The sequence below is a fragment of the Vidua macroura genome, chromosome 3, assembly GCF_024509145.1.
Source record: "Vidua macroura isolate BioBank_ID:100142 chromosome 3, ASM2450914v1, whole genome shotgun sequence".
Classification (NCBI taxonomy): domain Eukaryota; kingdom Metazoa; phylum Chordata; class Aves; order Passeriformes; family Viduidae; genus Vidua; species Vidua macroura.
This window is the reverse complement of record NC_071573.1, coordinates 21,811,088-21,824,396: the sequence shown is the minus strand read 5'-3', so window position 1 is coordinate 21,824,396 and position 13,309 is coordinate 21,811,088. Positions and strand designations below refer to the sequence as shown.

Sequence of the window (13,309 nt, the reverse complement as noted above, 5' to 3'; positions counted from 1 at the left end):
TGTCTGTGCATTTTCATTTTTACTATTGCTCATGATAACACCATTTTATCTTAATTCCTTCAAGATTACTGCAAAGCTGGTAATTGCAATCAAGCTATTTTATAAGTCCAATTTACAGGAGACCAAATTATTTATTATTTATTTTCAGTTCTAAGTGGATCATTTGTGTTTTCTCCGAGTAAGACGATGTGTACAAAATATCCCTAAAAATGTCAACTAAATGGAGAGATACAGAAAAATGCCTCTCTCTCATAAGTACCCATTGCTTTCAGAATACAAATCATTCTTACACAAACACAGCGATAGTGTGGTAGGCTTCCACAGAGTATTAGAAATACATAAAAAAACCCCACTGAATGCCATGAAGTTTTTACAGCTAAAAGATTTACCCAAGCAAGTAGTGCTGTTGACTTCCATCCCCACACTATTGCAGATCCCCTCTTGCTAATTCACCTTAGTGCTGCTCTAAATCTAATTTCCATTTTAGCCTAACCAAGCAATTCCTCCCCACACACTCTCCAATATCCCCCACCTCTCCCCCTGCCATTCCTGAATGACACAATCTTTCTGGATATTCACAATCACCAACCATTTCACTGGAAATGGGAATGCAGGCACTAGGGGTGACAGCTGTCAAGCAGCTGCTTATCAAAATTCCAGTTAAAATTGTTTATTTGCAAACACACGTGGAAGTTGTAAGCTATTGACTGGCTTTTGTGTGGATCTAATCCATTACCACAGGGCTGTTCAGTTTATACAACTTCACTCAGTCTGCAGAAGTAAAATACAAATTCACTTGGGTGCAATTTACTGTGGCAATAACCATACTGTTTACATCATGATCAAGTACAAAGAGTTGGTCTAATATCCCCAAGGAGAACAAACTGTGTAAATAAGCATATTTTATGGGAGGCCTCTGAGATATATTCCTGATGCTTTCCAATTCTGACTTTGAAAAATCCTTGCAAACCCTTCAGAATGAGCAAGGTAAAGCTGACCCCTTTGATAGCTGCTGGTAAAATATCTGATCTTGTGTTAAGCACAAACTTAGCTGTGACTTCACTAAACCAGAAAAATGGAAGTTCCACCATCAAGAATCACAACGGCTCCTTCTGTGCTGGCAGCAACACATGAACATTGGAGTAGCTCCAGCTAAACTTCAGCTCCCAGGCTGTTAATTAATCCATAACTTTTGAAAAACTTTTTGCTGGGGCAGTCTGCATTCTTCCAGCCTGACCCAGAAAAGTGACAGCAGCAGTCAGGATGGCCTAAGACACAGCACTGATGGATTTGTACTGACAACAGCACAGTGGAGGAAGTAACACTTGGGAATCCCACACTAGAGATGGAAATCCTCAGAGCCCTATGTTACAGCAATGATGATTTGAGTTAGACTTGACAAAAACATTTATAAAGGTTTGAGAATGAAGCATTTGGATAGAGGGTAGAGTTTCCAACCTAAAGTCTCAAACAGTAACATGCCTGAGGTAAATGTGGGACTCCCATGTTCTGGGCAGGAGGATAAACTACAGGCATTTCTGAGCTCTTTTCCAGTCCTGTTTCTGTGACTCTGCTCTGAAGTGTGTTGTCCCATGTCTTGAAAGATGGAAATGAAATTTCTGTTCCATAGTTTTTTACTGTACACACTTGCTGGTGCTAATGACAAAAGTGAGAACAGGACCCCATGTTTACAGGCTTCTTTTTACGAGCATCTTCTCCTCCCTCCCAGCATGTATGACAGCTTTTCTCTTGAATCTGTATCGTGTTCTCCAGCCTCCTGACAGATAAACAGCTATGAGTTCTGCTGCCTTTCTGCAGTACCAAAAAAGATCTGAAGGCTTTGCATTTTCAAAGACAACCTCTTCTTTTTAGCATGCTCTCTCAGTCTCTGGAATGGGAGTCCAGTGATATAATGATTCCTCTGATTCATGTGCATGCCATATCCCATTTTTTCTTTAGCAGTGTACAAGAGAGTGTATTTTAGGATATTATCTCATGATACCCTTGATAACCCAACTTCTACATTATCTAACCCCTAGTAACATATCCTATTTTCTTCCTCAGGCTATTGTAAGCAGTTTCCTCTTTTCAGTTTCCATATTTTGTACATTTTTCTAGTTGAAGAATTTGGCTTTACACAGAAATTCTGCTGCACCCTTAGCTGTGCTTCACCATGTGCAGAAAGGATCAAGGGACCAGACCTGTTTCATCCTTCTGTGTCCTCTGCATTACATCTTATGTTTTCATGAGCAAACATTTGTAAGCTGAACCATATTTTTTATGGGAACACATTACACATCCACTGATTTCTAAAGAGGGATGGGCAGTATAAGGCAATGGCACTCAAGCCACAGCCTGCGTGGAGCTGCCTGTCATGCAATGATCTTCTCTCTAACTGCTCAAGTATGTTAGAATTCATTTAAAACACATGCAGTACTTCTCTAATGTTGCCCTTTTGTGTAAATTGTGATCATGAACCACATGACTGAGCAAGGCAGAAATACCCTTCCTCTTAATATGGACTTTACACAATGAGAAACCTGCATAATACCATTTTTCAGGGCTCTACCCTAACTCATGACACTTTTTTTTTTTTGTTGTTGTTATTCTGAAGATGTTTTTGGTGTCTGGAAAAACGCCATGTGCTATCTCAGACATAAAGGAGTCACACAAATAAACCACACTGAAAAACTCTCTGTGATTTGCTTAAGTAGCAATTTAAGTGAATAGGAAATCAGCTGCTCATCTCAATTAGAAGACAGTCACAGCCAAAAAATCCTATTATAGAGACCATATTATAAAAATGTGGATTAGGAATTTCCCTAAATTCTATTTACAGAAGAAACTGCCAGATGAAGATCTAAAGGATCTCTTCCCTCTATATGGCAACATCTGTTTCTTAGGTGAAAAGTGTCTTCAAGACATTTAATCTTTCTACAGTCATTTCTCCATCTACAAAGGAGCATAATAAAACTTATGTTCCTTTATAAAGTGCTTTAAACTCCATGGATGAGGAGAGCTATATTTTAAAAAAGTCACATTTTTAGTACTGTTGTTACTATTAAGCTACCACAAGCAAGAATATTTGCCAAATTATGGGTTTAATGAGATAGGCTTATCAAAAGTAAGTAGGGGTGCTGGCAGAAAAGCCCCTATACTCCTTTCTGAAGTTGGTCATCGTGACAAAATCAATTAATACAGAAATGTTCCTGATAAATTCTAGACCCTCCCTAGCTAAAAAAGCTTGGTACAATCCCTTAACAACAAGCAGAAGAGCAACCCAGGATGGACACTACTCGATTTAAAAGATCAAAAATGTGGAAACACATTTACCCCACAGGATCTCCGTGAGCACAGATGGCACCACCAACCACTTCCACTGTTTACAGTACAAAGATAAAGAAACATTCCGATTCAGATAAATCCCATCAGCAGCCCAGCTGTTCAGGAAAAGCCATTGGGAGCCTCCTCTGAAAAGCAGGAGGCCAAACTTGGTGCCAACAGAAGCAATGGGGCAGTCAGTAGAGGGTGAGTGTGGACACCAAAAACTGCTGTTATAAACCACTATGAGAATTAATAGATGTACAGCTCATAATTGGTTTCATAATGCTCTGCTTGTGCCACCTCGAAAGAAGTAGCTGAGGACATGTAAAACTAAGTGAGGAGATGCCAGTTTCACAGTTAAATTGCTGAATTTGGTAGGATCCTTGTATCTTCAGTCCTTAATATGCTAGCAAAGCAAATTTTTCCACTTAGTGAATCAAATTGTGCACACTACACCGCTTTATCCCTCAAGCTCATTTTCTGACCAAGCAATGCTCACCAGTAAGCGTAGCCCAGCCTTCAATCACATTTGCACTGGCACACAGCAAATATGAATTCAGGCCATACTTTGCTGTCCTTTTCCTGCCTAAAACTTCATGAAAATATACAGCTCAAGTGCAAGGTTTCCTGCTTCTAATAATGTGTATTTTGTTATAAAAGTAAATGAATTGCAATCAGACTTAGACTATATTTGAAAAAAGAAAGTTGAGTACATGATCAATCCTGCAGAAAAAAATCTGTAAGAATCTGTAAAAGTTAAAAAAGATAACATTTTCCTAATTCTGGTAAGAATATTTAATTATTAAACCTCACAAATAGCAACAACAAAAATCATGAATAGTAAAGAACCCTCTACTTTGATAAAGCTCCGTTTATACTTTGCTAAAATTCCCATTTCTCTTTCCAGTAACATTTTCTTTGGGAGGTTCTCAAACTCCCTTATAACGCACCCACAAAATACATCGCTTATCTACTTTACAGATGAGAAAATCAAGCAAAGCATAATTAATTAATTCTCCTAAAGTTGCAATCATCCTTAATGCAGAGATCAAAGATACTCTATTGCAATCCTGGGAGCAAGGGAGAAAAGCAGAGAAGGAAAAGTTAACCTCAGTCTCCAAATGACACAGCACGTCAGTGATAAAGCTCCTTCTTGCACTGTGCTAAGAAACTGATTTAAGATTAATCTATCAAATATGCCCACCTCTCTCAAGGCTGTAGGCAGATGGATGTGCCACTAAGACAAATGATGAACTGCCATCCTCTGATGTCACCGGCCTTGCCACTTGCAATCAGAACAGCATCGGAATGGTGCTTAACTGCTGAGAACAGAGGTTGCATGAGGTACATCTGGGACTGAGATTCTGTCACTGTGGGAAAAAAACTTCCCTTCCAAAACACTGAGCTTCTCCAATAAGCTGGAGGTTAAAAAAATCCTGCAAAATAACTGATGATTTCATCAAATGTACAAGGAACTCGAGTCTGAAATGTCTATTTTGTTTGACAAGAAACACAGACGCACTGAGAGGGAGACAATAAAATACATTAACTGCAGACTTAGTGAGAGGGTATCAGAAAACATTCAGAGTTTTCAGAAAACCTTCTTTATAATCCCAAAAATCACATGTAAGACACTTACGGCAAATCTCTGTCTGGCTTTTCTTGCCAGAAACAACTGCAGGTTACCAAAAAGTCAGCCCTATCATAGCCTGCATCAGCAGCACACATCAAAAACTTCTATTACCCCAGAGAAACAAATCCACCATCCTCAGAAACCCAAAGGATGTGGTTTTGATGGCCACTACATCCAAAGTCAATGGTTAGTTACCATAACCACGGCATAACCAAAATTTCATTCAAATGCAATACAATCAAAAAGCAGTAACAATTCAACCTTAGTCTACAGAAAGAAGCTCACCGCTATTTTTCATGGAATCACTGAAATTCAATATATTTGAAGGTTTCACAACATACCAGATTTCTTTGCAATCATGCATGATGTACTTCCCAGCTTAAAAGCACTACTGATGTGCAGGGATGTTGCCTGCAAAACATGCAACCAGGGAAATGTCACAAATTGATTACAATGCCAAAAAAAGCATTTTTTGCCCTGGGAGCTACAGGGAACCAGAAGCTGAATATAACCCAGCATCATCTTATAATGACAACAAAGGACCCTGGGATGTCTGAGCAGGAGGAGAGCTCCAAGGCACAGGATATTCCTCAGCTCTGCTCAATGCCAGTGAGGCATATTCCACAGGGAAGTGGTCCCATGACAGCAAGCTCACGGTCTGAATGACCAGCAATTCAGAAAGTACAACAAAACTTAGGAAGGGTTCAGAGAAACTGGAGCCATCCAGGCTTTGGAGGAACTGGAGTGTGCATTTCTGCAGCAGAACATTCAAGAGATGAAACAGACCATGAAATACAGCCAGAATGCTGACCCTGCTCGAGGCCAGGAGGCAAGACAAGGTCATGGCCCTCTCCAAGCCTATGGTGACGTGTGCTGCAGCCCTGAGACTCCCCACTGGGCCCTGCAGAAGAACAGAGTTCACCCAACTGACCCATGACAACAAAGCAGACACATGCCCAAGTCACATCTGGATAGAAGACCACATAACAAATCTCAAAAACAGAAGCTTATTGAACTTTTTTTTCTCTCTCTCCTTTGAGATTTTGTCATCCTCCACTACTGTAATATAGTTGCAGGAATTAGAAATATATTTAAAAATTCATTGTTAGAGCTATTATCTCCATACTACAGTTTTCACAGTGAACTCTGTACAATAACTTCAAACTCCAGGAGCAAGCTGTTGTCAGCTCCATCCACTACACATTTCATTTTTCCTCATACCAGCCTTCCCAGTCTGCCCCTGCTTTGTCTCTTTTTTTTTGTTGTTCCTCCTGGTGAGCAGCTGAGGGAGCTGGGGAGGCTGAGGGGGGACTTTATCACTCTCTACAACCACCTGAAAGGAGGGTGTAGCCAGGAGGGGGATGGCCTCCTCTCCCAGGTAAGGAGTAACAGGACAGGAGGAAATGGCCTCAAGTTGCACCAGAGGAGGTTTAGATTGGATATTAGAAAAAATTTCTTCACCAAAAGGGTGATCAAGCATTGGAACAGGCTGCCCAGGGAGGTGGTTGAGTCAACCACCCCTGGGGTATTTTAAAAATGTGTAGATGTGGCACCTGGGGTCACGGTTTAGTGGTGGCCTCGGCAGTGCTGGGCTAACACTGGGGCTAGATGATCTTAAAGGTCTTTTCCAACCTAAATGATTCTGTAAACAAAAATTATTAGATGAAAGCCACAGGCTTAAGTACGAGAGATACACTTCATCCTGGGTATCAGCAGAGTTTTAAATACATCAGGGACGAATGAGGGATATTGATAGCTGAAAGGTTTGCTCATTTGAGTTCACTTCTACAGCAAATTTTTTCGCTAGATTCACTTTTGCGAAAGTCAAAGTGTAATAAACAAAGTTATTCTCTGTAGGGTTATTGACAAGAAAGAAAGAGTTATAAGTAGTATTGATTTGGGGTGAAATGGTAGAACGTGACAATCAATAGAGCTTAGTCAGATATAAAATAGAAGGAGTCACACAAGTCATGACAGGATTATTACAGGAGACAAATCCTGGTATCAGCCAAGGAAGGGAAGAAGCTGTAAATGGGATCCAAAATATAAGCTGTGGATTGCTTTCTAGAAAAAATAACCCTAAATTATTCATTTTAATGTTTTAATATGTGAGGTAGTTTTTATTTCAGCATATTGTCAGTGCTGTTTTTCTAAAGCTTTTGAAACAAATTCTTTCCACCTCCATAGTATTTTCATTAAATGTCATCAAAGCTCTTTTCAAATCTCTGAGATAAGTATGATTATCCTTATTTAACAGATAATGAGAAGATAGAAGGAGACTGGAGCTACATTTTCCAAACCAGTCAGTAATGCCGCGTGCCTAGTGTCTAAATACACAAATCCATAAAATGAGAGTCCTACAGAAATGAAATTTTCAAAGGTCCCAGGAAATCACAACTTTGGCCAACAGCTGCTTACAGAGATCCCAAACTCTGGGTCACAGGCTCGGGAGCCAAAAGCTGAGCCCTCACAGCAAAGACAGCAAACTACATAAGCACAGTGAGCTTGCTCACAGATACACCAGAGCCTAAAATAGGAGGGATGCTAGTTCACAGTCCTCTGTTCTAATTACAAAGCTCATTATTTTTACCACTTGAATGACTCAGGGCGAAAGAAACCCAACAACCGTATATTCTACCACATGAAAGGACTGTACATTTGCTGGGATTTATACGGTGCCTACCTTCTGAGCACAACCACACTGGAAAATAATAGCAATAATCAGGACAGCAATTAATGTTTTTCACTGCTGATTATGCCCATGCACAATTGTTCAGTGCATTGCCTTTTCCTAGACTCTGGTCTAAAAAATAACCCCAAATTATTGAAAGATGCTAAAATGATTTACAATTGAAATTTGTTACAGAATTAGTTATACTACTGAGGTGAAAGGCAGAGGCGTTAGTAACAATCAGCATTGCACAATGATTTATTGCAGGCTGGGATGAAAACTATTCCATTTGAGGGGGATATAAACCATATTTTGAAGACTCTCTTGCACTAATCGGCTAAATAAGTGCTGACAATCAAACTGTGGGATATGCAGAGCCTCAGGGAGGAGGGGACCTTGGAGCAGCTTCATTTTTATGAATGGAGCCATAAGAAGGAGGTTAGAGAAGGACAGGAGCATGCACAACTCCAATCCGGAGAAAGGCTCAGGACAGGCTGAATAGCACCACCACACTGAAACATGAGCTGCCCAGGAAATCAAGGGTTACACAGTTGCAATAAAATAAAATTTTAAAAAAAAGCCATTGATTTCTAAAGAGGGATATGTAGTGACTGCAACAGTTTAAAAGCTTTTTTAGCTGGAATCACATTTGCAGTCACAGGATTTCTATTGGAAAATGGCATTATCGTCTCCAGAGAGAAAACTAGGACTGAATCAGAAGGAGGATGGACAAGATGACCTTTTGAAGTCCTCTTCAGCCATATTCCTGTAAGTACATATTCAGTGACAGAAAATACATCTGGACTGGAGTTGCTGTGGCTTAGGCATTCAAGTTAGAAAATTTTGGCATAAGTCTTTGGCATGAGAAGAAGCCCAAGCAATTTTTATATCGGGCTCTGTCTGCCATTAGTGATGTGATTCAACCATAAAATGGCTTATTCCCCCAACATAAATATATAACACCAGTAGAAATGTGAAGCTGCTCTCATTATCACAGCTAAGTTCATTTTTTGCAGCAAAGCAGTTTACTTTAAGACTTTTCCAGTAATCCAAGTCTAATTATGGAACCAATTTAAAACAATTTTCTAATTAAAAGTACCTGCTGAAATATCTCACAGGCTCAATAATTTAAATGATAGTGTTAAAAAGGTAATTAAAATTAAAAAGGCCAAATGAGGCTGGGTCGCTCTTCCACTAGGAGAGTGCTGAAGGACGTCGCATTTGCAAACCTGAATCGCCAGCTTCCTCCCCAAATTCCTGCTTTCCCCAGCTGCACGGGGATTTCGCACTAAGAGTCATCCAAGAGATGTCTGAGCGGACCGCGGCGGGGCAAGGCTTTTTTTTTTTTTTTTTTTTTTTTTTTTTTTTTCCCTTTAAATTCAAAAAATTACGCTGTTTCAAAACGAAGCTGTACTTACAGAGAGCCAGTGCTCTCTAGCCGGGGTGAGGCTCCCTCCTGCCGGGGGTCCGCACGCAGGGTGCCAAAAGCTGCGCGCCCCCGCGGCGGGCACGGGAGGGGGTGGGGGGCGCAGGGGGGGAACTTTCCCCGCTCCCCCCGGGTCGGGGCTGCGGGGCCGGCTGGGGTTGGGGTGGCGCGGGCCGGGGCCGGGGCCGGGGCCGGGCGGAGGAGGGGACCGGGGACGGGGCCGGGGCGCCCCACTCACTCACCGCCCGCCGCCAGCCCCGGGCCGAGGCTCAGCGCCAGCTGCAGCCACAGCGCCGCGGCCAGCGCCCGCCGCCGCGCCGCCGGGAGGGCACCGCCGCCGCTCGCCTGCTTCCCATGACACATCTTCTGCCCGCCAAAGGCATCCGGTTCGCCGTCACCTGCAACGAGAGAGCCGCTCCGCCTCGCCGCTGCTCGGGGCTCCGCGCCGGCTCCGCGGGTCGCCCCCGCCGCGGCTGCCCCCGCGCACCCCCCCGCCAGCCCCGGGACGCGCTCCCGCCCGCCCCGCCGCCCTCCCGGCCCCGCGGCTCCCCCGGCCGTGCCCCCCCGCCGCCGCTACCTGGGGGGGCCCCCCCGCCAGAGCCGGCGGTACCTCCGCGGCTGCTGCCGCCGCCTCCGCCGCTGCGGCTCGGCAGCCTGCCGGGGCCGGGCGGAGCGCACACGCACACACTCACTCACTCACACACGCTCACACGCCACACAGGCGCACAGGGACCCCTGCGCGCCCCGCAGCCGGCCGGCCCTACCTGGGAGCGGGGCAGCGGCAGCCGCAGCGCGCACCTGCCCGGCCCGCCCGCCCGGCCGGCGCGGAGCGGAGGCGCGGGGAGCCGTGCGCGGCGGGAGCGCGGGCAGCCCCGGCGCGCCGAGCACGCATGGCAGCCGCGGGCACGGCCGCGCTGCCGCTCCCGCTGTCCCGCCCGGGCAGCCCGGCCCGCAGGGGCACCCCCTGCCCCGCGCCGGGGGGCGCCCCAACACTGCCAAGGGTAGGGGAAGGCGAAGTTAAGGCTTCGCTCCCGGTAGTTTCTGCTCGTTTTCACCTCAAACTGGGTTTCGTGGTGCGCAGCACTGACGGAGCATCTTTGGAGTGCCCTGTGCTTCGTCACGTAGGCAGAGCGTTAGATACGAGACACGGTTTAGCAGCGCTGGTGGCAGTGCCGCATCTTTCACAGTTTTTGGGAGTGGGAAGGTGTATTCCTGAGCACTCTCACCCATCAGCTTCCACTGGGGAAAGACAGGACGCCTGGGCCTGCCGGCTGGAGCAATTTACTGTTAGGAATCAGCATCCAGCTATATTTAGTGAATCTGTGAAATTCACAGCCACGAATCACTGAATCAGAGACTCGGTCTCGTGGCTCCAGCAGCTGTGGTAGCTCTGTGTTTCCTGGTGCGGTTCCCAGTGTGCTGTTAGGGGCATTGCCCCTTTGCCCACAGCTGGGCATTGCATCTCTTCCCTTGCTCAGAGGAAGCAGAGGGTTTCCTCTAGCTGAAGAGGACTCTGCTAAGCAGATTAAGGTGTTTGGCACACTCCTGGGACACAGCAAGGGGAACAAAACCAGAGAAAAGGGAATGCACATTTGTAATGAAACGCACCTATGCCCAGTACACAGACCCAAAGGTACATGGGATAATACTAACAGCATGTGGACATAGCACATCCTGATGTTTCAAAGTTAATAGTAAATAATAGCAAAGTTGAAGTTCTTTTCAAGTGTCTCAGCTATCTGATGCTGTCTCCTCCAAGTTAAAACTTAAAGCTCTTCAGGAGAGATTTTAGTTCAAATCATGAATCAGTTCAAAGGCCCGCGTAAGAAGCATAGTTCTTTATCTCCCCTGGAGAAAATGGACATCTTACAGTGAAATGCAGGTATTCTGCTAAGAATGGGGAAGTATTTTCAGCTAAGAGAATGAATTATCTCTGAAATACCTTTTTGGCTCCTTTTAAACAGGAAAATTTGGAAACTATAGAGCATTTCCACTATAAAGTATCCTTTCCTGATTGGGTCAGTTTTCATGTCCCCAGCCAGCCCAAAGAGGGAGTTCAGGGCAGTAATAGCCCTCATAAGCCATGCAAACACAGCACAGGCAGTTACAAGATAGAGAGGTTCTTCAGAGGCAATAAGCCATTGATTACTACAAGTGGCAGGACAGAGCAATAATGCAGCAATTCCTGTTATCTGTAATAAGAGGATCTTTATGTTACTGGTTTGGTAGCTTTCATTTTTTTAAATCAAAATAGCAAAAGATAGTGTCCTGAGCAATCTGATGCTATTCGTGTTCTCCATCAATTGAAATGCAAAGTGCTGGATGCAATGTCTACCTTCAGTGTGGATGGAGCACCCAGACACATCTGAGGAGGAAGAGGAAAATGAACTAATGTCTGTCAGTGTCCATAGGTACTACTTAACCCTTGTTTCTGCCGGTTATTCCTATCCCCACGTGTGCAGCTGCACCTCTGACACCATTCAGCCTGAGGAAGGACAACTGAGTGCTCCAGGCACCTGTCAGCCACCTCATATGAGTGGGAGCACCACTGCTCCAAACAGCACCAAGAAATCAAGGTTCTCTTGTGCAGCAGCTCTTCTTCAAAATCTTAACGAACTGTAAAAATTCTCCTCTTGCTGAGCAGGGCATGTGTGAGCAAGGTGGTGGTAGTGGCTGAATGGGCTGGGGGGGGCTGGCCCCCCAGTGGTTGAAGGAGTTTAGCGGGAATCCGTGTCAGCCGGGAGCAGGGAAGGGCTCCTGCAGCCCGGGAAAGCCTAAACTGAGTGAGGAGCAGCAAAAGGTGGAGGAGGATGAAGCCTGAGGCAACCCCAACCACAGAGAGGCAGAGGGGAAGGAGCTGCTTTGCTTTGGCTTGAACTTCGTTTCTGGAAGGGATGGATGGATTGCCTGAAGGGCTACAACCGCTCTGTGACCAAATCTGACATCTGTAATCAATTTTACTGCATCCTCCTGAGCTGAAGTGGGGCCAGAGCAGTGATCAGTGGGCTGGACCTGAAGCTCTGAGCTGCTGTTACATAGAACAGACTGAAAAATGCAGGATTTGTCCCCTGGTTATCCCACCCAGATGTCATGATTTCTGTGCCTTCACAGAAATCTATAGCCAAGCTATACTTGGCTGCCCCTCCACTATTTTTTTAAAGTAAGTTACAAATGAGCCTCAAACCTGTGGGCACTAACCCTGAATTGCCTCTGGTGGGGATAAACCCTCCCTGGAGCTGGTGCAGATGGGCTGCAAACAAGTCAGAGAAATTATGTCATCTTTTTTTTTTTTTTTGCTTCATATGTACTCACAAAGCTGCTTCCATCTCCCTGCGCTGCTTCTGCAGCTAAAAATGCCACCACTTAGAATGAAGATGAAAAGTGCCAGTGCTCATCTGCACCCTCCAGACTCAGATCCCTGTTGTCTGGGCCCAGGAGCATCAAGGTGGTGGTGGGAGCAGGGGGAGATCACGTCTTCCTCGTGGCAGGTTGTGGGTGCTGCCATGTGGTGAGAGGTGTTCCTGGCCAGCTTCACTCTCCTTGCAGGGAGAGGTTTCAGCTCTGCTCCAGCTGGTGCACACAGTCAGCTCCTGGCTGCTTCTAGCAAGTGCAGGGTGAGCATCCCAGCCAGAATCTGGCTGGCTGTGGGCTTACAGCTCATCTTCTCCTGGGGTTTTGTAATCACCTTGATGAATAAACAATTGTGTGTATAACTCCTGTAGTTGCAGGATTTTAGTTTTGTCTTGCCATGCACATTCATCTGCTTCATTCTCTCATTTTTATCTTCTCACATGCCCCCTTTTAGTTGATTATCTTATTCTGAGGTCTGTACTTGATAAAAAGCTAGATTGGAAAATTCAGTTAAATGCATCCAACCCAAAAAGTCGCCCCTCACTCCAAGCCTGGTGACAAGAGCAGCAACATTGACACTGCCCAGGACTAGGAATATGAAGGCATGCCCACCCTACACAGCGTTTGGCCCTGAGTCCTGGATACAATTTTCTCTCTGTGTCAAGAAGTAGGGACCATCTTTCAAAGCATCCAAGGCTCACCCGGTCCTCCACCATCCTGACAGGAAGGGGAGGGGAAAAAAGAGAAGAAACTCATGGGTTGAGAAGAGAACATGAGTTCTGAGTTTAATAATTGAGATAAGAACAGTTTAATAATTGAAACAAAGTAAAATATAGTAAGGATACTAATGACAGTAATAATTAGACTGAAAAAGATGGACAGAGAGAGAGAGAGAGAGAATAGT

At 44.9% G+C, this 13,309-nt stretch overlaps 1 protein-coding gene across 3 annotated transcripts in view; it reads right to left on the bottom strand.

Moving 5' to 3' along the window:
- SUSD4 (sushi domain containing 4) overlaps window positions 1-10,171 on the bottom strand; it is a 71,151-nt gene extending 60,980 nt beyond the window's left edge. Inside the window, exons 1-2 of one of the 3 annotated variants that reach the window (XM_053973884.1) lie at window positions 10,110-10,171; window positions 9,297-9,452 (exon numbers count right to left, since the gene is read on the bottom strand). In XM_053973884.1, coding sequence (XP_053829859.1) covers window positions 9,297-9,417 — 121 coding nt within the window. In that variant the 5' untranslated portion in view covers window positions 9,418-9,452; window positions 10,110-10,171. Of the gene's footprint in view, window positions 1-9,296; window positions 9,453-9,631; window positions 9,709-9,818; window positions 9,899-10,109 lie in introns of those variants that run through there. The other 2 variants (XM_053973883.1, XM_053973882.1) reach the window with 2 other exon arrangements.
- Between the last annotated feature and the right edge of the window lie 3,138 nt (window positions 10,172-13,309).